The sequence below is a fragment of the Condylura cristata genome, unplaced genomic scaffold, assembly GCF_000260355.1.
Source record: "Condylura cristata isolate star-nosed mole 26May11 unplaced genomic scaffold, ConCri1.0 scaffold00024, whole genome shotgun sequence".
Taxonomy (NCBI): domain Eukaryota; kingdom Metazoa; phylum Chordata; class Mammalia; order Eulipotyphla; family Talpidae; genus Condylura; species Condylura cristata.
In genome coordinates, this window is record NW_004567125.1 from 26,150,200 (window position 1) to 26,176,882 (window position 26,683).

At 43.4% G+C, this 26,683-nt stretch overlaps 1 protein-coding gene across 4 annotated transcripts in view; it reads left to right on the plus strand.

The window, feature by feature from the left end:
- The window catches only part of RGL1 (ral guanine nucleotide dissociation stimulator-like 1), a 255,146-nt gene that overhangs the window by 218,065 nt on the left and 10,398 nt on the right, over positions 1-26,683 (plus strand). For all 4 annotated transcript variants that reach the window (XM_012729126.1, XM_004688562.2, XM_004688560.2 and 1 more), the window contains 8 exons: positions 857-960; positions 4,790-4,874; positions 10,238-10,327; positions 12,517-12,603; positions 13,782-13,814; positions 16,067-16,188; positions 19,299-19,388; positions 24,808-24,994. In XM_012729126.1, coding sequence (XP_012584580.1) covers positions 857-960; positions 4,790-4,874; positions 10,238-10,327; positions 12,517-12,603; positions 13,782-13,814; positions 16,067-16,188; positions 19,299-19,388; positions 24,808-24,994 — 798 coding nt within the window. The remainder of the gene's footprint in view (positions 1-856; positions 961-4,789; positions 4,875-10,237; positions 10,328-12,516; positions 12,604-13,781; positions 13,815-16,066; positions 16,189-19,298; positions 19,389-24,807; positions 24,995-26,683) is intronic.

A 26,683-nucleotide genomic window follows, 5' to 3' on the forward strand; every position in this document is an offset into this window, starting at 1 on the left:
AAGCACTAAATGTTTGACTCTCTCACATGCCTACGCATGAAGGTCCCTTCCCTCCCTGTTGCCAGAAGTGGGAAACTCTCCCACCGCTGGTGCCACAGATGTTCCAGGACAGCTTATGTGTGGGGATCAGGGAGACTGTCTCCTTACCCAGAGTCCCAGAGTGTTTCCTGTCCTCGTTCTGTTTTGTTTTAAAATGCTGCCAAAATGAGTCTGATTTTAAAAGCCCTAGTTATTTTGGAAACACTGAAGCACCTAGGTGTTTCTGAATGTTTATAATTGTGGCACAAGCCAATCTGAAACCAAATGAATGTGCATAAAAATATCCCCTCTTGGCTAAGAGCATAAAAGACAGAGTTCAACTCGTGGTGAATTTTTATTGCCAAATGACATACACCTCACTAGACAAGGGCTGGTCATGGGGTGTTGGATACCATGTGACCCCACAGTGACTGCTGCCCAGTTAGTCTGTGGCTCTGAAGGATACAGGGATCTTTGACGTGTATTTTTAGGGTATTTGTGTGCTTTCAGCAGAGGCAAGTTTGCTTTCTCTAACATAGTTCTGCAGACTCACCTTCATGCATGTTTTTACTAGGAAAGCTGGAAACTATAAAACTGTAACAACGATGCAAAAAATATATTAAAGGGAGAAAAACAAGCATACGGTGCCAAAATCTATAAAGTGTTTCAGTGACGGGGTGGGAGTGAGGAGCCACTTTTTGATGTTCAGTATTTATACAGCTGCCTATTTAGTGGTAAGAATTCATGGCAGCTGTGATACCTCTAAAACAGGAAACCACCAACTCACTGTATTATTGATATTTAAATGCCTTTTATGTTTTAATCACTCCCCATACAGGAATGTAGAATCCTGAAGAATTTTTCCTCCTTGAGGGCCATTGTTTCGGCATTGCAGTCCAATTCCATCTACCGGTTGAAAAAGACTTGGGCTGCTGTCCCAAAGTAAGTTGCCAAGTGTCCACTCACCTCTCTTGGGCTGTGTGATTAGTTGCTACATAAATCGTGTGGGTCTTCACCTTCAAAGTTCATGTTATAGAACTAAAGCAACAGAGCTGAAAGCCTTTATGCACTCCAGGCAGGTACAGGGTGCATCTCACACATCCGCTTGAATGAATTTTGAGGCAAGAGCTTCTGTAGAAATCAGGCTCATTCTCCAAGTTCGCCAAAGCCAAGATGACTAGCTCCGGGGCTGGAAGGATGTGCTTAGCTGAGGGTTTTGAAGGATAAGGTTCTGAAGCAATGAATTCTCAGCCATTGAGCATTACTTCTGGTTATTTTTCACCCATGTTCTAAAGCCCTATGTGTTCAATCTGCGTGGGAGAGTGTGTATAGATAGGACATTAGTTCTTTCTGTTCAGCATGTGGAAACCTCTTGGTGATATTAAAACACTTGTTTTAATTGTTCCTTCCTTGGTCCCATTGAAAATTATTAACTAGCCACATCCTATATTATTTTTCTGGGTGTAACCTTTGGGACAATGAACAATTTAATGTCCTTCTTATTTCACCAATGGCCTCTCCCTAGTTCCTGAACTTCACTTATAGACCAGAGAACATTTTACAAGAAAGTAGAGGGTGATAAGGGGGAAGTTGTAGTCCTACACCAACATAGATTTAAAGTGTGTGGAAGGGGTCATGGCTACCAAGGCCAGCTACTTTCAAAAACTCCACCTAAGCTTGAATGAACCAAGAAGTCAGTCTGTACCAGGAACAATATATAGACTGTTTACAGTTTTTTCCTGTGTGTGTTATACTCAGGTAGTCCCTTTCTATCAGGAGAGACCCAGCAGGCTCCCTGAGCGGAACCTCTCAGGGAAATATCTGAGTCCATCCTTCTTGTGAAAGGTCTAGCCCTCAGTTTCATCAGTTTGCTCACCATTAATTATGCCCAAAGAGATTCACACTATTCAACGTACATGAGACCCAGATTGGTGAACCAGTGTTTGGTAAACATATGCTGCATAATGAATGTCAGTTACTTGAGCTTACTGATAAGTCAGGATTCTCAAGAAGAGGAAAGACTTCTTGCGGAAGTTGAATTATTTCTTACTTAATTATTTGATATGTAAAGACAAAATATGGAAGTAGATGGTTTGAGTCGCTGGTGTTAAAGAGCTATAGAAGAAGCCACAGCCACGTGGACTCCAATGCTCATCTCTTTCCAGTACAGTTACCCACTGGCAGATAAGCTTTTCCAAATCCCGTCTCATTTTCTTTATTATCATTCTTTACTAGGGATCCTTTCTCCTGAGCCTCATCTGTTTGAATGATCAAGGTGACTCTGTGTTGTAAAAGAGGGATGAGTTGATTGATTTTCTTCTCATATATGTCTTATGGAAGTTACATCACATGAAATCATTAGCTGATAGACACTGGTGAAATGTAATGAAAAGATGATCCTCCACACCCCAGCCCTTTCTTCTTATCACTGCTCCCCAACTGTGCTGTCAACAATAAAGAGATGATCAGGTGCTAAAAGGCAGCCCTGTGGGATTGCGGATGTCTCTGATTGCAGTGAAAGGCAATCTTGTTTCTCTTGATGGGTGATAAAGAGAACACGACCCAAAGTCATTTAGCCAGCCAAAGACTTCTTTCCCAGCAATTTTGAGTGTAAAACACAAGTAAAAAATTAGTGGACTTGTATCTTCATCTCCTTGGTAACTAGATGAGAAGGCCCATTCTTCCAGCTGGCTGCCTTAATGGTTACCAAAAAAAAAAAAAAAAAAAGCCAAAACTATGAAACAAACCTCTAAGCTACATTCTAACAACATGGGTTCTGGCTTAATTCATAGGAGGCTGGTTTGTGCTTTAGCAGGGACACACGGCAAGTGTCACAGTTCCTTAGAGAAGATGTTTCCATATCAGCTTTACGTATTTTCCTTTACATCAAGGGACAGGGTTAAAATATCTTACTTGGTTATCCGTGTCCATACAGTCCTTTAAGTTAATAACTTCTGGTAGATAGAAGGGACAGCTATTTTTTTCTTTTACTCTCACTTGTAATTAGGTTCTTACTTATTTTTTCCAAACTGTAAATCGCTCGCATGGTTTTCTTTATTGTAAGACTAATATGGTACTCATCATACAACACATCAGTGCTTAATAATGGCTTTCTTGTGATAATGGAAGTGTTACTGATATCATGCCATTGATCCTCTTACTTCTTTGCCTTCAGAATTGTTTGCTAAGCCCATGGAGGCCTGAGCCCATGGAGGAAAAAATACACACCCATGGAGGTTAATAGACGGGTGAGGTGGGACCAGCAGTAGGTGCTTTCACATTACATGGTCCCCCCAACATTCACAGCAGTCCTTCTGGGGTTATTAGTGTTCATCCTACAGACAAGAAAACTGAAGCTCACAAAGCCACTGTGCCAGTACCCCCTCCGCTACCTTTCCCCCTCTTTTCCTTCCTCTTCTCTGTTACCTCTGGTCACCAGTGAAGTCTTTCACTTAGCTCAAGTTTTATTCCTACTGTATTTTTTTTTTGTCATATACACATAAAGAATAGCAAAAAATGTAACCCCAAAATAAAGATTTAAAAATTAAAAAGAGGACCCCAGTGGATAGTGATTAAGCTCAGCACTACCACCACGAAGGCCCACTGAGAAGTCCTGAGTGACCACATGGCACAGCAGGCCACTTCTGACCCACCCACTACTCCCCTCAGCAATGTACTTCGTCAGTCGGCTGTTATGCTCCCACTCTGTCTCTGGTGAATCCTCTTACTCCCCATCCTCCTCCTGCTCTTCTGCCTACTATGCTAAATAAATAAAATGAATAAAAATTTCACAATAAAGGAATAATTCTTTAAGAATATAAATAAAAATACATTTTAAAAAGTAAAAAAATAAATCTAGGAGCTTTCCTGGTGGCACAAGGGGTTAGGTCTCAGCACTGTGAAGCTATCAGTAGCCACTGCAGCCTGACCTTGATCCCTGACCAGGGAGCTGACCCACATGGCAGTAGACCTCTCCTGCCCCACCCGCTGCTCCCCACCTCCGTGTGTTTTCAGTCAATCTGCCTGTTCTGTTCCCCACTTTGTCTCTCGTGAATCTTCTTACCCTCTGCACCTCTTGGCTATATCACAGCTCTTGTATGTATAAATAAATCTTTAAATAAAATAAAATAAATCTATCTTCAAGAGGGTCAGGGGAAGATACTTGAAGATCAGGAAAGTCAAATAGGTTGTCCCAGATCACATGGGGAGTAGGAGGCCAAGTTTGGGTTTGAGCCTACCCCTTCTCACCCCAGAAACCACACATGTTCCATTTCTACACCAACTCCGAAAGTAAGACCCCTGGCCTGGGAGCTGGGAAATGGGGTTTCTGTAGCTCCAACTATCAGTAGGTATTAGCAGAAGTGTGGGGCATCCCTCACCTGCCAGCTTCATCTCTAAGCTGAAGGGGACCAGATGTATGTGTGTATGTCACTAAGATAGTTTCTTTTTTTAAAATTTGTTGAAAAGGACACGTCCCAATGGAATGACTTAATGCCCCAATTGAACAATTCTTTTTCATGATTTAACTTGCATGGATGGAAAATATCCCTTACTTTGCAGAGGGGACCATGTGTACCTTGATTAAAAAAAAAAAATACCACCAATGTGAACACCCGTCATTGGCTTCCTCCGTGCGTGTCACCCACAGCCTGAGAGCAGGTCTGCCCCTCTGTGGCTTAATAAAGGCCATTGGCACTGAGGACAGCTGGGCCAAAGATGTTGGGCTTTTATTAAGGCTCCCCAGTGAATCTTTCCTTAATCCCTTTTACAGGGACCGGATGCTGATGTTTGAAGAACTTTCTGATATCTTCTCAGACCACAATAACCATTTGACCAGTCGGGAACTACTGATGAAGGTGAGGCTTTGGGGTGTCTGGTGAAGGTTCAGGCGGTACCCTTGGAAGCTCTGGGATCCTTAAGATCCTTCAGTTCCATGAGAAACCCTAAAGTAAGTAGGAGGCACATTTTTACATTTCTTTTGCTTTAATCTTATAAGTTTGGGATTGAGAAAACTCAAAGTCCAGCTCTTTAACTTCACTGTTATGTAACTGGATTGTGAAACTACCATTCATGTGTGTACCTCGGTAACAAACTACTCTGCAAATACCAGTGCTGGCAGTTAGGTGGGTGAGAGGGCCTGGAATATTCCTTCTCAGCAAAACGTCTCCTAGAGCAAGAGTCCAAGCCTGCAATCCCACATCCTTTATTTGGACATAGTTGCACAATCTGTCAGTCAGCAGTATTTATTGGCCAGAAACTGAGCTCTGACTTCTGAATCCCAGACCAGGTACAGGCGCTTCTGTTGCCTTTGACTTCTGTAGACTTGTGTTGTTTGTAAAGCATGAACCTACTTCTGGGAATATGAAGATGGTTAACATGGAGACAGTTTTCAAATGCTCCCTTTCTAGTTGGCGGATGGAGACACAAAACAAGAATAAGCAGTCAAATTAAGAGGCCAGCATCAGGTCATGAAGGATCATAGGAGCAGAACTAACGTAGGCCAGCTACTATCATCATAACCTTTCTCTGAAGCTCATGTTATCAGCCTCATCTTGTCGACAGCCATATCTCAGAGCGATAAGTAACACGGGCTGACTCATATACCTTGGAAGTGGTCGAGTTAAAATGAGACTTCAACTTGCTGAGACTCTTAAAACTTGTGTTTTTATCTCTTAGGCATAAAACTATTTCTTCTGACCACTCGGGAGGAAAGGGCAGGGTAGATAATGCAGAATTTCAGTGAGAAGGTAAATCAATAATTTAACAAATATTGACTGAGCATTCACAATGCTAGAGATACTAGAGGATGCTAGAGATGTAGCCATATTGTTGGCTGTGTCTGGCCTTAAGGGGATTACAGTCTCATGGGAGCGTAGAAAGAAAACTTTAAAACTGACGTGTCCCCTGAAATGGACAACTGGGAGATCAGATCTTTGCCTTTATTTTCCTTCTCAAAATCAGTGGCAGTTTTAGTCAGCTGACATCATAGAGTTATTCTGAGCCTTAACTAAGGTAAGATATTTGAAAGTATGATGCAAATATGTTATTTTCAGTATTTGATGATCTTCATATATATCTACAACCAATCAAAGTGAATAAAGAATGAGCTGCATATGTGAGCTTCGGTGGATACTTGGAATAGGAATGAAAGTACCCTGGAGGTGGGTTTACTCAGGAAAGGCTTCCAGTTGGTAACTGTTAAGCTAGTCGTTCCTGTAAGGGCATCTCTCATGGTCCTCCTGACTGCTCTTCTAAGCCTTGCTCATTCTTCCTGTCCCAGTGTGGACTTCCCCTCTGGAAGCCTTGATACTCTCAAGTCAGATTGGGTACCTTCCCACATGTCCCAGGGGAAGCCCATCAGTCACCTGTGTAATATTTACCGAGGACTTGTTGGAATTTCTGTATATTTAGCCTGAGTCCCTGTAAGCCTTTTGCAAGCAGGTGCAGGGTTCAACTTTTCCACAGTTCTTTCCCTGTTGCCTGACATACTAAGGACCTGTGCTCGTCTAGCAAGTATTCAGGAACTATTGTGTGACTGCATGCATTAATGAGCCTTATCGTTCTCAGGACTTCCACAACTCTTAGCCCTTCTTAGAGCAGAGGGTGTGAGTAGCACAATTCATGCTGATGTCTGTCTTTGGGTAAGATCTACCTGATCAACCACACACTGAAAAAATGCTGCTGAGATCATGTTAACTTCTTGCTTCCCATCCCCCTGGATCTGCAGACTTTTAAATAAAAGCTCATCTGGCTGGAAGGAGATGGCTTAGTGGTCTCCTTGTCAGTAATGAGAACTAGACTAACTGGAGCCACACATTCAAATCCCCATAGCTCTGAGTCATCCTTTCAAAGCAGATAAATCGAATCCCAGGCAGTTCATTGCCCGGTGGCTGTCTTCTGGCTGAAATCTTAGAAGCAAAGCTATATCTAGATATTACAAACCCCATAAACCTTTCTTAAATGTAGACCTCTATCCCAGTGTTCTAAGCTAAATTTCTCATATATGGTTCAAGTCCCCAAGAAATGACGAACTTGGCTATGAGTTCAAGTGGTCTGTGTATTATCATTAATGATAGTGGAATGTTGGGGCAACCCGAATGTATATGTAGGTCCCTTTCAAGTTAGCTTTGTTGATCATTCTTCACATATGAAGGATGTAATTTTGGATGTTAGTTCTCAGCACAGTTATAAAAACTGAAATAAAGGTTCTTAGTGTCATCTAAGAAACCCTGAGAAAAGCTGCTGACTGCTGTTTCTAACATGCCCCTCCTGAGCTTATGCTGATTTCTATTTGGGTTATCCTGCTCTTATACTTCTGGCTAAATGTCTTGTCCCACCCTTGTGGAGTGAAGGCTGAGGCAACATAAAAATTATCCTGTTAATAGGCTAAGTAAAATTTATATAAATATATAGATAAAATTTCCCCTTAATTGCTAGGAAAAGATTTTTTTCTTTGTCAAAGATTATCTTAAACCTGAAACTTGGACAGTTCTACACAGGCGAATGATAGAGTCCACACATTTCAGAACAGCAAGAAAGCAGAATATGACCAAGTCTTCTTGGTTGTTGGGACTCTTGGTGAGAATTCCCCTGGTTGACTTTACTTGACATAAAACACTGCTCAAAAGGCCCAGGGACTGGCTCTGGAGATACTGTTCAATGATGTTCTTGATGCACTTATAGACATCAGACTGGGAATAGGGGATTGTTAGGACTGAGAACATCATTTTGAATAATTGCCATTGACTTCTGGGCTGCAGCTAACCAACATCCATCAAGACAGATCCAGGGCCCTCCCTGGGGTTGCAGTGGGTTAAAAAGCAGCACCATGAAGCTCACTGCAGCTGCTTTACTGTGAATTTTATCCCTGCCCCAGAGGTGACCCACATGGTGCAGTAGACCTCTTCTAACCCACCTGCTGCTCCCTTAAGTGGTATATTTCATCGCTCTGCCTCTTCTGTTCCCTGCTCTGCCTCTGGTGAATCCTCTCACCATTCCTATACCTCTGACCTGTACCCCAGTTCTGTATACATAAGTAAACTTCTTTTAAAAGATAGAGCCAGTGCTCAGGTAGCAGAAGCTCCTCTGAGGACTGGGAACAGGATGGAGGAAGGTAGCTGAATTCTGCTAGAAATAGAGTTAGGGAGAAAGTGAGTTTTGCACCAGAGAGAGAGAAGGACCAGGATCAGGGTTGGGGGAAAGAGGAGATAGGAGGCTAGTGAAAGGTCAGTGAAGGGAGGAGAGTTTGGAATTCATCCAAACATAGGTACTGATGAAGCTCATGGGACTGGGTAGGATTTTCCAGCAAGAAGCAAGGTGGCTTTGGTAGGAAGAAGAGTCACTTACAGAGTATGAGCATGAGCAATGGAGAAGGCAGGAGGAGAGGTCAGAGGAAGGCAGTCACCAAGCCTGGGAGAAGTTTCCATAAGTTTCAAGGGCTTGGCATTGTGAGGCCTCACAGAGCAAAGGACTTGGAGCTGACGAAGGAAACAGCAGGTACTGTCTGATGTAGCAACTAGTGGGTTTTTCAGTTGAAAAAGATGAAAGATGAGCTCTAGGCAGTCTTCTGAGTTAGCCAGCCAGCATGATGGACTCTCAATCTTGTGCATCGGTGTCTTCCAGCTCCTCGACACAGGGCTTTTCAGCCAGTGAGGCGGTTGTCTTAATGCTCATTGAAGTTGTTACTCTGCATTTCTGAGGAGCCCTTTAACTTCTGAAATCATTATTAAGAATCTTAGCTATGTTGTTGCCCTGGAGGAGGAGAGGGGAACAAGGTCAAAACTGGGCTGGCACGTGGGACTATGATGATTGCACATGGGTGAAATGGTGGTGGGAAGTCCACGGGGATTGCAGATGAAAAAATGTACAAAATGAAGAATGATGTAAACACACACACACACACACACATAAATAAAATTTTAAAAAGAATATTAGATATAGCAATAATTTCTAAGCATTATATCCTGCTGGTGATTAAGAAGCTGGAAGGGAACCAGGAGGATATATACCCTAGAAAGGGGCTGACACTCACATTCAAGTGCGATGGACTTGATTTCTTACTGCCAGCATATCTTCAAGAATTGGGGAGAACTCCCTATCAGCCAGTACAGGAACTGGCATATGTTAGGCTCCATCTTTCATTCATCCTTAGGAAAAACCCTTAAGATCAAAGGTTACATCTCCTTATTATCACTTGTAACAGGGAGAATGAAAAGGGATGATGAGTCACTATTAGTTCTGTCCCCTGTGGGGTTCATGGACCCAGGTAACTGGTGACCAAAGAAGATACAATGAGCCCCTTCCCACCCACCCCCACGCACCTTGCTGGAAGGTCCAGTCACTGCAAAAGAGCCTCTGGAAGTTGCACGGTAGTGAAGAGTGCCCATGCTGGGGGTAATAGAATAATTCTGGGGAAAACTGACTAAGGGGAAACTAATGGAGATGAGGTTACACACAACTGAATTGTGAAATTTGCCTCTCATTCATACAGTTCCTGGAAAATGAGAACTTAACAAGCCCCCAAAACCACAAAACTGAAAACACTATGTTCAGTCAGCAAACCCCGAGATTAGTCATTGTGTTGAATAGTTTGTTGTTACAACAGCAGGGAGGAGAGGAGAGGGTCACCATCTGTCCTCAGGCACCAGGAGGAAGGGCCCCTTTGCCAGAGCTCCCAATCTGAGGGGAGATCTGGGAGGATTGATTTTGGGGGGAAGAATTGTCTGAAGGTCATGCTGTACTGGAACTCTGGACTTCCTCAGAAGACTTCCAGTAGACATTTCATTTAGCTAAGAAACACCACAGACATAGTCCTTTTTTTTTTAACAGAATAATGGCACATGCATTTCAGGCCAAGATCAAGAAATCACAAAGTGTGCAGAGGAAGAAAGCTTCCTTTCCAGGGCATGTGATTCCTTTGAGTGAAATTTGGGGTCGGGACAAATTGTCTCCAGTTCTGGGAATTCCCCACCTTGTGTGGAGGGATGATTTAGTATCAAATCAGGGCTCTTCTTACAAAGTAGGGGGGAAGCAGGCTACTCTCCCAGGCCACCGAGCCCTATTTCACACAGACCCCCTGCAGCAAGTCAGCCATCATGTGTGCCTGCTGCAAGTAAGTCCGGGGTTTGCTGGACTGTGCCTAGAATGAGCTGCCCTTCACTTCACTTCTTCCTACTGTCATCCTCCCTCATTCTTCTTTGTGTGCGCTGCTCTCTTGTAGGAAGGAACCTCAAAATTTGCAAACCTCGACAGTAGCGTGAAAGAAAACCAGAAGCGGACTCAGAGGCGGCTTCAACTCCAGAAGGACATGGTACGTGTGGCCGCCTGCCCCTCTGAGCCCACGGTGGGCAGGCCCCATGCCGGTGGCCGCACACCCATGTAGCAGCAGCCCCTTCACACTGACGGGCACCTCTGTTTTCAAAAATCGTTCTCAAGATCTTTATGTTCTCAGCCACCCTTGGAGTTTGGTAAGAAAGTTATTAGCTCTCCCATTTGACCCAGTGGGAAATACACACTGATAGTTACAAATGCAAATCTTGTTTTCTAGAGGAGATTTCTTTTTTTTTTCTGGGGGTGAGAGAACATTTGCTGGAATAAACTTTCATCCCTCTTGCTTTGTTCCTCCATCTGCTCCTGCACTTGGAGGCTGCTGCCGTGGCCTTGGGGCCCCATGGGCTTGGCTTCCTCTTTGGGAATGCCTCGCGCAGCTCTTGGGACCCAGTGTCTACTCCTGGGAGGTCTCAGTCTGTGAACTTGGAGATCTTTTCATTTGTTCCAAGCCCTTTAGCTGTTTTCCCAGCTCTTCTTACTAAGCCCAAGGACTAATCAGATGTCTCCAGCCTTTCAACCCTGAAAGGGCTAGCCTGATGCTCCTTAAAGCCAATAGTTATTATCATCTTTACCTTTCTTTATTAAACTTCCCTAATATTTAGCAGCCTGGGGAAGAAACCAGAGAGATTAGAAACTGGCTGAAGAAGTCTCCTGTTCCCTGATTTGTTCCCTTCTTGGGAAAGCTGGGCATAAATCAGAAACATTGTTATTGAATGCTAGGACTCTTCTGTAACATAAAGCCTCTAAAACAGTCACTGCATTTTTTGGTGGTTCAAAGACAAGTTAAAAATAGATGCTAAAAAAGTTATTTTAGTTCAGGATGAGACCTTGTACATACATAGTGAGGAAGGGCAGAATGCAGCTGCCAGAGATCCTGAAGGACTAACCCTCCTCCGTCTCCCAGTGTGGACCTCACCAAGCCAAGCCAGCAGGGGGAAGGCAGCCTTCCATCGCCAGGCCTGGGCTTGCCCAGATGGAGACCCCATGTCCTTGCCAGAACTTCCGAAAGTGCCTCAGTGGAACTTGGGATCAGGTGTCTTTCTGTTTCCCCTTCAGAGTGGTTAGTGCCTTGGTGACCTGGCGGAGAATAGGGATAATGTCAAAGGGAATTTGGCGACATTTATGTTGTTTAAGTCTGGAGTTGCAGTGTTTCTACTTTCCTCTCCAGGCGACACTGTTTTTAAATAAACATTTCATTATAAAATGTGTAGCCGCCCCCTTGCTGGCCTGTGAAGCTCAGTTTCCCTCAGCGGCCTGTGAAGCCCAGTTTCCCTCAGCGGCCTGTGAAGTCCAGTTTCCCTCATTAACATCGTGTACAACCAAGCACACTTGTCCCAGATGCCCACCCCAGCATGTTGTGGTTCTCTAAAACCCTGACTTTGTTTGGACTTTCCATCCTGTCCTCTCTCCTGTTCCTCACCACATCTCTGCTCTGTGACCCTTCCTGGGTTTTCCCCTACTTTTCATGACCATGACCTTAAGGGATGTTACCCAGTGTCTTATAGAATGTCCGTCCTCAAGCCTTTTCTGTTGTCTTTTAGTTATTAGACTAAGTTTATGGGGCTTGGGGAGAAATGACACAGAGTGAGGTACCCTTCTCAGCACGTCACCCATGGAGTCAGCGCCATCAGCATGACACCTGGCGTCACTGCGATGTTAGCTGTCCTCACTTGGTTAACATAGAGGTTACCACTTTTCCTTTGGAAGCCAGTCACAAAGTCTAGTCCAAGGGCCCATTTTAACAGTGATGCCACAGCCAACCCTGACCACACTTTCTCCATTAGGTAGTAGGCCCTTTCCTTTACCAGCAGCAACAATACCCCCACTGGGGCCACCCCAGACCACTGGCAGTGTCTGAGTCTAAGTGGAGTACAGACTTTCTGTGGACACACTTGAATGTGCTTGTAGGATCTTCTGGCTCTGAGGCTTGGTTTCCACCACTTGTCCTATTTATGTAGGAATTTCCAGCATTTTGCTCAGGCCTTGAATGCCCCTTAAATATCCTCCAGATGCCATCAAATCTTACCTGGATTCAGGGTTGCTATTTCCATCTACGAATGGGCGTGTTGTTCAGTGGCACCGCTGTGGTCCACTTGCTCTATCGGGAAGCAAGTGAAGCCCTCAACTTCTCAATAGCATCACAGACAGTTTGCTGTGTTTGCTTTCCAGGGGGTGATGCAGGGAACTGTGCCCTACCTGGGTACCTTCCTGACCGACCTGACCATGCTGGACACTGCTCTCCAGGACCATATTGAGGTGAGTTCTGTGCTGAATTGCAACCTGCACCTGTTTGCTGCCTCCCGAAGGAGAAGTTCACTTGCACTGGCATCTGTGAGAAGCCATCATATATGTGATCCTTGCTAGATGTGATGAGGGGCACAGGTCACTCGCCAGGTGGCGACGGTGTAGGTTTGAGCAAGATCTGCTGTTGAGTAGGACTGGGGCAAGGGGAGCCAAGGGCATAGGTGTGTGCCAGTCCTTGGTGGGCTAGGAGGTCCATCAAATCGGTGAATTTTGATGTATCCCTTTCCTTTTTATATTATTACCTGTTTTGATGCACTCTGGGGCTCCCTCTTACCTGTCTTCCTTCCTGCCTCTCCCCTCTACTCCCCATCCCCTTTCTCTTCGATGTAAAACCAAGTCCCCAAATTCCCTGCTACTTGCAGAAGTGGAGAAGAGATCTGGCCTTTGGAGAGAGATTACAGAATTGCTTGTCTATTTCAGTCTCTCCCGTCTGGTTGTCACATGCGACCAGTGTTCCCTTCTCCACAGCTAGGACTACTCGTTCTGCTTATGCCTCCTTCGTGTTCACTTGGCCGTGCTTGTCCACTTTGCATGTCCGGAGCGTGTGCCCTGCATATCTTTGGCCTCAGCTTATCTCAGGAACACTCATTAGTGTTGGGGAGTTTGGGGGGCGGGGACCAAGGACTTAAAGGTGCAATCAGCCAATGGAGAAGAGGTGGTGGTGGGGATGGAGAATTGAAACTTCACTCTTCACGATGCTGTGTAGAAGTGACTTCCCTTCTATGAACCATTGACAGCCCAGCTTCCAGTGTGAGTCAGTGCCCATCTGTTTCTGTTGCTTTCGGTCAAGGAACAAAGTATAATGGAACATTTACCCATGTTTTTGTCTCTGCTGGCTCTGCAGTTGTATTTAGGTTCGGATTTGTCATTCCATTATCATAACAGTTTTAGTTGGTTTCAGACATGCCAGGGAAGGCTTTCTGCCCCTCCTGTTATATTATAATTACAAAGAGGATATTCTCAAAGACCATGATGCATCTCCGCCTCCATAGTATCCCTAATTGGAGTTTCATTAATCACTGTGACTGTCTCACCCCACTTGATCTATTTTCATAATATCTAGAATAACATAGACTTGTGTTTCAAAGTGATTTGACTGTGTCCTTTTTTTTTTTTTTCATTTATTTTAGGGTGGGCTGATCAACTTTGAAAAAAGGAGAAGGGTAAGAGCGCTTGCCTGTGGTTTTATACTTTATTTCTTCTGGGCATAATGTTATGAAAAGAGTCAGGACTTAAGTTTATTTGTGGAGGCAAATAAAAAAGGAAATAGCATTTGTCAAACATTTATCATACACCACTGTGTTTGGTGCCTTGCCACGTGTCATCTCCCAAGAGCCCTGTGACGGAGGTTTGTCATACTTAATTCAAAGACAAAGAAACTAGGACTCAGAAAGACAAAGTGATTTGATCAGGGGCTCCCAGTAGCAAAGGCAGGGTTCAAATACTGCACTGCGCTCATTGCTTGGCCCTTTCATTTCCTTCTTTTCAGTAAGCTTCAGCAGTAACAGGTTCACACCACTCAGGAGAAAGGATTTCATGAGCATCAGTGACACAGAAGAGTTAATAAAGATGGTCAATTTCTGTTTGCAAAAGGAAAAGGAAGGGTCTTTATTGTTCCATGAGGATAATTATTCTTTCCTCTTCCTGTCAGCATAAGACAGAGTGTGCAACATCGATTTAAATTTTTCTGTGGATAGTAGAGTGGTTTGGTATACACTCAAAAAGACAACAAAGCTTTGAAAATTTGTTATAGGTTTAGTGTTTAAATAGTGTATTTAGATAGACATTTAAAAGGTCGCAGGGAAAATGAGTGAGCAAAACACTAAGTTCGCCCCATAGCACACTCATTGTTCTTGAGTCATTCATTCATGCTTTCATTCCACAAGCAATGGCTGCAGCCCTAGTGTGGGATCTGTGGTAGTTGGGGACTGCAGCAGGGTAAAAGCAGAGCTTCCTGCCCTCATAAAGCTCACAATCCAAGAGGAAGGTGGACAGACAGGAAATTATAATATAGCCCAGGGGGTGTCCTTGGTGGTGCAGGATTAAAGACAAAGCATGAATACGACCCCTAGCCAGGGAACTGACCCACATGGCACAGCAGACCTTTCCTGTATTGTGTGCTGCTCCCCTCAGCCATGTGTCTAAGTAGATTCGCCCACTCTGTCTCTGGTGAATCTTCTCATCCCCTACACCTCTGAGGCCTGCACCCCAGTTCTTGATATGCATAAATAAATCTTTAAACCTAATTAGGGCTTTTGGGCAGAAGTTGTAGGTCTTATAGGAATACATAGTTGGAGGGGCATTTATCCTTAACTGGGGGGTGGGTTTGTTAGAGAAAACGCCAGGAAAAAAAAAAATGAAGTTGAAACCAAACTTGGAGCTAGCTAGGCTAAGCTTTTTAGTGACAATATACTACCCTAAAAAAAAAAAAAAAGTAAGTCCTCTGTTACTCCTGGAGTATATTTCTTCACTGGCATGTTGATAAATGTTCCTTCAGGAGTCTGAGGACAAGGCTCGGTTCATTGGGTGTGAAGTTGGCACACAACGATGTGCCCATTGTAGAGTCAACTCTGTTATGGCCTGTTCTGAAGTTCAGCTATTTCCTCTGCCTTTCTACATTTTGTCCTTTATCTTTAGAATAATCCTGGACATTGATTCTCTTTCCTTTTATGACTTGTATGTTAAATTTTTCAAAAGTTTGAAAAACCTAAAGCTAAAGTTGGTACTCATTTCTGACTTAAAAAACAATCTATATTGAAGAATCTGAAGAAGTATAAATAATTGTGGACATAATTGTATACTTGCTTCTCTTGTGAGCTTTAAAAGACTGAGTTAAATGATTTACGGGAGTAATAAAAACCCAAGGATTTGGGAAATCTAAACATTCAAGTTTATGAGGCCCTGGGCTGTTTAGATATTCAACCCTCCCAAACTTATTTATTGAGGGGTAAAAGTTGAAGAAAAATGAAGGTGGGAAGCTTGAAAAATGAACTTGGAAGCTTCCTGACAAAGTATTTTTTTCTTTCTCTTTTAGGAAGTGAAATAAAAAAATTTAATGTATCTGAAATTATATCATACATGGCTTTTTTTCTCCCCAGAAAGAAAATGGAAAAGAGAAAACAAAAGCCACCATGAAGTTAGGTAGTGACTAGTTGGGTTGCTTTGAGAACAACCCAAAATAAATTATTTTTTGAGAAGAAAGAAAGGTAAACAAAGCATTCACAGACTTTGGAGATCCAGAGTTAGAATGTTCAAGTTCTACAATTCTTTTATTTCTAAGGGAGGTAGCACCTTAGAGTCCCCCTGGATGGTTTTCTCCATTATTTACCTACATGGATGTTTTCACATTGAAAAGATGTTTATTTAGTTGACCCTTATCATTCCCGCTTTCTTTCTGGTAATCTGTCTACTTTAGGAATTTGAAGTGATTGCCCAAATAAAGCTCTTACAGTCTGCCTGCAACAGCTATTGCATGACCCCAGACCCGAAGTTCATCCAGTGGTTCCAGAGACAGCAGCTCCTGACAGAGGAGGAGAGGTAGGCTGACCTGTTGTCCTTCAAAGGGGAGCCATAAGGCTGCCCTGGGGGAATTCTCTGTGTGCTTGCTCACTTGACCCTGGATGCAACAACTCTTTAGTGAGCAACTGCTAGATTGGCATTGCAGCGAAAGCTGAATCGATGACATCAGAAGATGTGCTTTCAGATCCTCACTTAAGAGGATTAACTGAGATCACATCTGGAAAAGCATTGATAGAGAGCTTAGCATCATCATCACCACATGTCTGTCACTGTTGTTAACTGCGACTGGTTTTCAGAAGCTTTCTGTTGAGAAAGAGTGAAAAGACTCATGAAGAATTGAAGCATGTTGGGTAACCACAGTGCTGGAGAATGTATGGTAGGAATAACTGATTTGGCCAAGGATGGGGGGAAATGAGAAAGACATCATAAAGGTGTTCACATTAGGCCAGGCTGTAAAGGAAAGAAAAAGATTTCATGAGGAGAACTAGCAAAGCACATCCCAGGAGCAAGGCCTGAAGCCTACCCTCTGGGCATTTGGAGAAGCAGTCAGAGTTCTGGGACAAGAGAAACAGGTCTGAAAGTCATGACTAACAAGCATGGAAAGGTACATAAACTCAAGTGCCTGATACTGGGGTGGGGGGTGTTCATCCTGTAAGTCAACTCCATTTCAGCCCCACACCTGTTTTTACATTTTTTAATGTTAAAAAAATAATAATAATAAAAGTACATTGTGATTTGGGACAATTGTTTGAAATCAAATTTTAGCATTCATAGAGAAAGTTTGATTGGAATGTAGTCCATTCATTTACATCTTGTTTATAGTTACTTTCATGCTTTAAAGGCAGACTTGGAAGTTGGCTAAATGTAATGAACTTGTATGGCCTGCAAAGCTTAACATACTTACTATCTGTCCTTTATAGGAAGAGTTTGCTGATCTCTGCTGTAGACAGGGAATTTACTCAAAAGTTTGTCATCAAGGATAGTGAAGTTGATAGCAAAATGAGTATTTTGCCAATGTAGGAAACTGAGGGTTAGAAAAGAACTCTTAACTAGCTGGTGATGGAGTTTCAGCCTTTATTCTACCACCTAAGTTCTGAAGATAGTCTGATAATGTTGGGCAGATCATGTGATTACAATAAAACTCACCTTCCTCATTTGCAAGACAGGTGATTTTTGAGCTCCCTTTTAATCCCAGAGTAGATCAGTCCTGTTCCCTTAAAACTAAATCTTTCCTCACTGATTTATATCTGGGTTTTTTTTTTCTCCAAATTTGTTATTGCTGTTTTATTTCTCCTAATCCATTTACTTGGTTCCCCTACATTCCTCCTATAAGTGAAACCAGCCAATATTTTTCTTTTTCCTTCTGGTTTTATGTCGCTGCACATAATCACATAATCCCTTCGAGCTCCCATGTTTTTATCTTTTTTGATTGCAGAATAATACTTCATTGTGTATATACCATGTCTTTTTGATCCAGTCATCTATTTTTGGGCATTTGGGTTGTTTCCTTGCCTATTGTAAATAGTGCTGCAATAAACATAGAGGTTATCCTTTTGAATTAGTGTTTTTGTGTCCTTTTGGTAGATTCCTAGGAGAGAAAATTAACAGGCAACTATAAATCAGAGACATCCTGCTGGGGAGGGAGAGGGACAAGCACAAGGGACTGTGGTGATCGTTCACGGCTGAATTGGTGGTGGTGGGAATTTTATAAGGACTACACTGAGAACAGGTAGTATACATTGGACAAAAATGAACACTGATACTATAGACAGGCAGAAAGATAGATAGATAGATAGATAGATAGATAGATAGATAGATAGATAGATAGATAGATAGATAGATAGATATAGAGATAAAAGAATAAAACCTAAATCTTTGATCAGAGCACTCATCAGTTGGTGAGGTTTCTTCCTGGTCATGTAGAAAGCAGTTATTGCTTCTCTTTCTGATGCCCAGTTCATGAGCTTTCTGTCATGAAAACATCCTTCTAACACATGAAACACACAGGTCAGGGCAGATGACTGGCATGAGAAAGTCTAGGTTCAAAATATCAGCTCTGTAATTGACTTTTTGGTGATTACACAGATATTTTTATTTATTTATTTATTTATTTATTTTATAATAGTTTATTTTCACATATTTTTGTGCATTTTTCCATCTCAGTTGCAATACCCTTGGGTTTCCCATCACCAAATCACCCATGCGCCATCACCATAGTCCAGTGCATTTCCCTCCTCCCACTGTTTTTGATCCCATTCCCCACTCCACCCCCACAAACTGTCTCTGGTATATAGCTGTTCAACATTATCATTATTTTCTCACCTGTTCATATGGATAATATTTAACATTCTCCATTTTCCTGCTGTTTATAAAAATTCCTACAGCTTTTGTTTATGAACAATGCCCATATCAATATTCTATTTAAGTAAATACCTGGAGACACCTATAGGTCTTAAAAGGGGGGGGCACATACTTATGATAGCAAGCTAATTCACCACCTACCCAGGTTAAATACATCCACTAGCTAGAGCTATAAGCTTTGATAAAAGCTCTTTCAAATCAGATATAAATTCCCTTGTGCTTCTGTGAGTTTTATCTGCCTGACCTGAGATGTCTGATTCTAGAGCATTTCTAATGTCAGATGCTTTGATAATGAAAAATCACATTGATGGACCTTACTAATAATATAGTTGCATTGAAGGTAGTGTACAAAACTCTCTTCTTCCATTTCCCTTAGATAAAAGGGAAACTGGGCAAGGGCACTCCAGGGGAAAGGGAAGGCAAGGGAAAGAAATGGCTTTTTCACCAGCCATTGTGGTGGGGTGAGAATGGATGAGGGAACGGAATGATACTGGTCTTTGATTCTGCCAAAGGACACAGCCCATGTTTTGAGGCGTGCAGAACTAACTCTTTCAGTCCATGTGTCAGTGTGGGGAGGAGGAGAGAAAGCACTTACAGAAATTTGTACTCTGGCCATTAAGTCAGGTGGACCCTTATGGTGAACCAATCTAATATGTATCCGCTTTGCATAATCAGATCCTTCCTCTAAAACAAGGTGAGTGCATCTTGTGATTTAAGCTTGTCTTCACTTCTCAAACCGTGACCTCATAAACTCCCTCTCTTCCCAGCTATGCTCTCTCCTGTGAGATCGAAGCTGCTGCAGACGCCAGTGCCACCTCACCCAAACCTCGGAAGAGCATGGTGAAGAGGCTCAGCCTGTGAGTGTTGTCCAGGGGTCCTGGGGTGCCCAGGGGGTCTCGTTAGAGTGGCAGAGAGAAAGTATATTCAGCAGGGTCTCCCAGAGCCACAGCAAAATGAAGAAGAGCTGACTGACTGGCTAAATAGCTTACCTTTCTGTCATGAACTCAACATATTTCCAGATGAATTGATTCTTCTGTCTTATTCTCCTGGTATGAACCATGATCATCTCCAGCTCTGACCACTCTAGCAACATCTGATTACTGGCCACACCCTGGCCCAGCCATCCACACCCCACCAAGTAGCCTGGCAGTCTTTTCAAGTGTACAACAGATGATGCCACTTCCTTCTTTACAAACCTCCAGTGGTTTTATTTGAAGTAGCATGCACAATCCTTATCTTTAGGCCCTGCCTGAACTTCCTCCAACCTTCATGAAGCCTTCCTCTGCCCAGCATCCCCCACTTATCCACCTAAATCCAGCCACACCAGTCATCTAACCATCCTTCAATGAGCCGCACCAGGCTTGTTCTAACCATAGGGCCTTTGCACTGATGTTCTTTTTCCTGGCGTGCTCTTTTCCGTAATTAACTCCTTCCAATATTGGCAGAAAGGTTACTTCCTGTGGGAGCATCCTCTTGTTCTGTCTGGTCTGATCACTCTTGGTCATTCTGGCTGTTTTCCTCCAGGGGAAAGTGAGTCACCTGAGAGGAGGACCCTTGCCCTTCATTCTCAAGGCTGTGCTCAGGATAACAACACCACCCACAGCTAATTCCTTATCTTCTCTTTGCGTTCAATCCAGATTCTTACTATGGTTCACAAGGCTGTTCAGGATAAGCAGTAGCATCTCTCCCCATTCGTCACCCACACCTGTCTATCCTCACCTCTCCTGATTCTGTAGTCTTTACACTTCAGCCACCTACCCTCCCTGGGACATAGTGCACATTCTCCATTTCTTTGACCATATGGCTCACTCCTTACTTCCTTCAGTGCTTTGCTGAGTGTTTCCCCTCTCAGTGAGCCTTTCTTATTCAACATAACTACCTGCCTCATCTATCCTTGGGCAGCCTTGCTCAGCCTTGCCTACCTTGATTTTCTCCATTGCATTTATTCCCATCTGTCATATTGTGCTCTGTATGTCACTGTTTGTCATTTAGTATGCAAACAGGACAGGCACATGCACATCTGTATGTTCACTGACGTAGCCCCAGAACCTAGAATGGAGCCTGCTTGTAGGACATGATCAGTAAACACCCAGTGAATCAATATTTGACCATGTGTCAACAATACATGTTTCTCATCCTGTCCACAAAGCAACCTCACCAGTAAGTCCTACCATTGTATTCTTGATAAACCAGGAAAAGGAGGCACCGCAGGGTACGTAGTATGTGTTTACCAGAGGATCTGGATTCAACCCCGATTTGACTGTAGTACCCAGTTGATAAATTTTGACCATATTGCCTGAAAGAAGACAGGAAGGAAAGATGAAATGGGAGGTGGGGGAGGGGAGAAGGAAGAGAGAGCATGAGGAGGTGGGGAGAAGTAAGAGGGACAGTTGGTTGGACCCTGCACTTAAATTGTGGTGATTTTTTTTTTTTATAGATGAGCCTTTAGATGACCTAATGTCTGTCATTAGACTCTGAAAGACATTAATTAAGCTAACAAATCTAGTGAAAGCTAAAGAGGTTAACACGAGGATAGAACAGCCTGATGAGTCAATTAGCTCTTCTCTTCTGAAGACATACATCTGTGTCTGCTCTTCTGGGTGACACAGTCTTCTTCGGCCAAAGACCAGTAGGCACAGTGACAGGGCCTCTGCGGCCTCCTCAGGACAGTGGGCCTGAGAAGCCAGGCTGGCTTGGGAGATCCCAGCTATGCTGATTGTTTGTAGTGTGAGCTTCTGTTTTGTGATTTGATGAGGGGAGACTAAAAATGCCCGCCTCGGTGAGTTATCCTCAGGTCTGGTGGACATAAACTCAACGCCCAACTTCAGCAGTGCCCAACTCTTACAGCTGCCTGCAAAACTACCATTATTTGCCATACACACACAAAAAACCTTTTTCTTGCTATCTCTTTCCTCCTTGTATTTGAGGGGTGGGGATGGGAGGACTTGGGATTTTGACTGTTTCTATGGGTTTTCACAATTTCCAGAACCAAACTCCACCTCCCTCTGAGTCACACTGAGACCTAGAGCAGGTTGGCACCTGGCCTTGGATCTGGCGGTGTTTGTGTGGCCTGTACAAGCCCTTACTGGGTGTGGATGGTGTGGTCTCCTGTGCTCAGTGGCTGCTCAGACCTCTACCTGATGTCAGATGTTCAGAGGCATTTGAGGATTAGGTTGGGACATGTGATTTTGTGAAGCAAAGTGTGAAGGTTGCCCTGTGAAGGTAATCCTGATGTCTTGCCAGACCTCTCTCTCTGTTTAGATGCCTGCCCTGGCTCTCCCGTACACTAGATTTATGAGCTTCTAGAGTCATTTCTATGGAATGTTCCATAGCGATGCTCTCTTTTTGACTGCTGCAAATATGGAGGAGAACAAGCTCTCTTAATATCTCACCCAAGGTTCCCTACCAAGCCTTGTCAGCTGGTGAGGGCCACATGCACACGGTGGGAGGAGAGACAGGTTCTGACAGGTGAACCAGGAATGTGGGCACATGATTGCTTCTTCTGCATCAGAAAGAAATGGAAATTTCTGGACTTTACATGGCAGTTAGACGTCTTGAGTAAATATCTCCTTATAGTAGGTCTAATCCTAAATAACTATTGCTTTTGCTCCCTTGTTCTACCTCCTTGTCTTCAGGTAATGGCTGCTTCAAACTCATTGTGAAGTAACAGCTGCTCCTCTTCTCAGCAACCCAATATCTATATGTATTATGATGGGTGCTTGGTTATCCCCAAGTTCTCTCTGCACCAATTCTGGCACAGAAGTATGTGGTTTCTGTGAGGACATTGATGGGAAGTCCAGCTGAAGCAGGATTTGGGTTGCAGGCTCTGCACAAGTGTGCTGGGTGGAGACTCAGCCCATCCTACAGTGAAGTTTTGCCAAGATGCTCAGTTTAATCCTTGGTGTCTGCAGTTGAGTTTGAACGTACATTATGAAAACAAGTCACATGTCCCGTCTTATTTCTTGTTCATACCAAGTGTGTGTCATTCATTTCCAAAAGATTTTATTTTTACAAATCTGGAAAATGTAGTTTTGTTCTTCATACTCTTAAGGACTCAATAGCCAATGAGGCCTGAGAGGATTTTCGAGGCTTGACAGGGTGAAGGTCAGACATACCTACCATGGCACCAGAATCTTGACAATGACTACCGTATTGAATTGTAGAACCTTTGGCCTTTGAACCATTTAGTTCTAAACCAGAGACTCAGACAATGGGGTGAGGATCACTAGTTCACTCAAAGTTCTCAAAGGTCTGCCTGGTAACTGATGGAACAATCTTCTGACTTCGGTGTTTGCATTAGCGAAGTCTAACGCCTGTTTCGTTACTGTTCTTTTGTAGTGTACCCCTACTCCTGTTATGTTTAAGAATTTCTTTAATATGCCCTTGTGCAGTTTAAGTGGGGTGCCAGTATTATTTACTAGATAATAATGCAGTTTATTATTTACTATTCTATTCAAGATGTTATTCCTGGGTCTGAGGATTCATGTGCTTCATTATTTCAGGAATCTCCTTAGTCACCATTTTTCAGATTTTGTCCCTCTTCCACCCTTTCAGACTTCTCCTCCTGGACTCTCTTTACACACAGGCAGGCATTTACTACTCTATTCTCAGTATCTTAACCTGTCTTGTTTTTTATGTCTTTATATTTTTGATGTTGGCTTCTGGGGATTTTTTTCAGATCTATCATCTTTTATTTATTTATTTACTTATTCATTCATTTATTAATTTTTTGAATAGGAGAACTGGGGTGTAGGCAAGAGGTGAGAGGGGTGAGAGGATTTACCAGAGATAGAATGTGGAGCAGAACAGGTGCTAAGGGGAACAGCAGGTGAGACAGGAGAGGTCTGCTGCACTATATGTAGGTTAGCTCCTGGCTGGGATTGAACTCAGGCTATAGTAGTGATAACACTGAAACTTAATTAACCTCTAGGCCACTAGGGAGGCCCAAATCTATCATCTTTTAAACAATTGTTCTCTTCAACAGTATGTGTTATTTAATCCTTCCATTGAGTTTTAAATTTAATTAATCATCTTTTTCACTGTAATAGTGATTTTTCTTTCAAGTTATCTTCCTGTTCTTCTCTTAAGTTTATAATATTTTAAAAACAAACTTATTTTATATCTTGCCTCATGGTAGGCACTCAAATGTGTGTTGAATGAAAGAATGAACAAATTTGTTTCTTTCTGGCAGTTCTTATATCTGAGATTCTGAGAGATGTAAACCTGTTGTTTACACGGACTGTCTTTATAGGCAGGAATTTCATTGTGTATATTTTGTAATTTTGTATTATGAGTTCATCTTTATTAAGAAATTCTTTGTAACCTGGATTGAAGACATATTCCTCCAGAAATATTTTTTTCGGGAATTTAGTTCCTCTAGGAATCTCACTGACCTGAGGGTTCCTAATTCCTACACCACTTAGGTAGCAGATTCACATGGAATGCTAGTCAAGACCACATATGATTTCATGGAAAACTTTTCTTCCAGCCAAACTCAGGCCAAAGCTTCCCAATTGGTTTCACAGGCCAGTAGGAAGATATTTTTCTAGCCTGGCTTCTTACTGAGGATACAGCCCTGGGAGAGTCATGATTCTGTCCAACTCCCCCACCTCATAGAAACAGAAACCCTCATCTTTAGACCTCTGGTCTGTGCCAAAACCTATGTCCCTAGTTTGCCAAGATTGATGCCTCCCACTCTCCACCCAGAGCAGCTGCAGAATTAACTCACATGTTTCTGGCTTTCAGTTCCTTTTAGTTTCTGGTCTATCAGGATTTTTCTTACTATTTAGCAAATTCAGCTTTAGAAAGAAAATTTTATGTTTCTTATCTGGTTGTTTGTAGGCAAGGGCGCTAGGTTACTGCAGTTCACCACACTTTGGGAAACAAGTTTTCCTCCTTGAGTGCTTAGCCGAAAGAGTGCCAGTTTTCTTCAGCTTCTGGAAGTTCATTTTATGAATGGTGGGAAATGATAGGGTTTAGTGGTGGGATGTTGATCCTGCCAAGCTGGCCTTTGGTTGTGAAAAGAATGGAGACATTGACCTAGAAAGACCCCAGATGAATATGGTTTCTCATCCTGCTAAGCAATCTGTTTGTTGTTTGAAGTTGAAAATAACCTATTGGGGACAAGATGTGAACTAGGTTCTGTTCAAACCTCTATAGCAAATGTTTTCTAAAATAATAACAAGAGGGCTTGCAAGAACGATTGATAACACAAATTATCAATCATGGGTTCCAGATTCATAAGATGTGAAATCTCTGGCTTTATGTTTGCTGCAGACTATTTCTGGGCTCGGACATTATCACCAGTAGCACTCCCAGCAAAGAGCAACCCAAGTCCACTGCCAGTGGGAGCTCTGGTGAAAGCATGGACTCCGTCAGTGTGTCCTCCTGTGAGTCCAACCACTCCGAGGCTGAGGAGGGCTCCATCACTCCCATGGACACACCCGATGATCCTCAAAAGAAGGTATAGACCTACTCCTTTTCCATGATCCTCCCAATACAGGCACCTGACAAGTGCTGGCCATGTGACGAATGTGTATTTAAGTATATTTATGTGTCAATGACAGGTTTAAATTTATCCCTCACAGAAGCAGGCTGAAGAGCAGTGAACATGGTGGTTTCTTCACCTAGCCCTGGACGTATAGTTCTGTACCCAAAGGCAATTGGATGTGGGTACGGACTTCACTGGAGCTACTTTATGTAGAAGGTGTAGGATTTTCTCTGAAGCAGCAGTACAGCCAGTGGTGGAGCTGTGCCAGCTTCTTGTTGTCATCTCTGTCTCAGCCAAGCTCTAACCACTGTCCCACAGCACCCCCCTCTGAAACACAGAGCTTTAAACACGTGTGTTCTCTCATGGATTGGCAGCCTTGGTGGTTTGGGTTTGGCTTGGCCCTTTGCCATGGGTTTGGTCCAGGTCTGCTCTACTGCCTCTTCCTCTTTTTGAAGGAGTGGACACGCTCAAGTTGCTAAGGCAGATGGACAAGAGAGCGAACTACCTGTGCAAGGCAGTTCTTCATGTGGGTCACAGCTACCAACATTTTAGTGGTCATAGAAAATCGTGTGGCTAAGCCCATATAAATACAGGAGACCAGGAACTAGATAGATGCATTTCCGGTGGGAGGAACTACAGAGTCACTGGGCAAAGGCCGTGGCTGCAGGAGGCAGTGAGGAGTTTGGTAACATATAATCCCTGTGCCCCCAGAATGGAAAATGGTGAAAGGTAATGTATTCTGTAGAGATTTTCCATTGTCCATGGCTGCATATATAAGAAAAAACCCAAAATATCCATTTTAATCTTCTCTGCACCTCCACTTCAAGGAGCTTAGGTCTATTGATGGGCTAGAAGCTGCTATTCTGGGAAGGTTTGGCCAAACTTGCTTTGTAAGCAACTTTTGGTCTTTTAGATGATGCTTAGACAGGTCAGCTGTTGGAAGCATCCCTGTGGGCTTGTTGTTCCCTTTCTGCAAGGGACCTGCACAGCAACAGCAGTGAGGGAGCTCTCCAGTGACCTTGTCAGCTGGAGGCCACTCGAGCAGCTCTCATCTCAGCTGACTCAGGTGGCTCCCCTGCTGGACTTGTCCCCTTTCTGCCTGGTTTCCAAGGCATGTCCTCACAAGCCGGAGGGAAAACCTGGGCAGACGCCCAGGGTTGTCCATGCTCACAGGCCTGTGTCACCAACCAGGGTGTGGCCATTATCCATGATGAATGCAGCAGTGAATGTATCAAAATCAGGAGTGGGGGACCTCTCCTTCGTCTGTAGCTGGTTCTGATACTTGGAGGCCCGTGGGGATGGTGGAAAGTGACAGCTGGTAGTGCCGCATGCTTGCTGGGTTTCTCCCTGGCCCAGTGATATGTAGATGAGGTTACAGTCTGGTCAGCCCTTTTACAACTCTGCAGACACCTCGGTGCTGTGTCACTCTGGCCTTTGTCTCCTCCCTCTCACACTGACTCTTTCACTCCTTATACAAGTCATGAATTTTTATGCCTTGAATGGACCTTTCTCAGAGTCATGAATTTTTCTAGCTTAAAAATGAGTGGTTGACTCAGTTGCTGTGCTGCACAATCCCTGTGTGTTTGCACAATCCCTGTGTTTTAACAGGAAAGGCCTGGGTGCTGCTTGGAGCAGGTCCAGACCCCTTGACCTCTCCTCTGA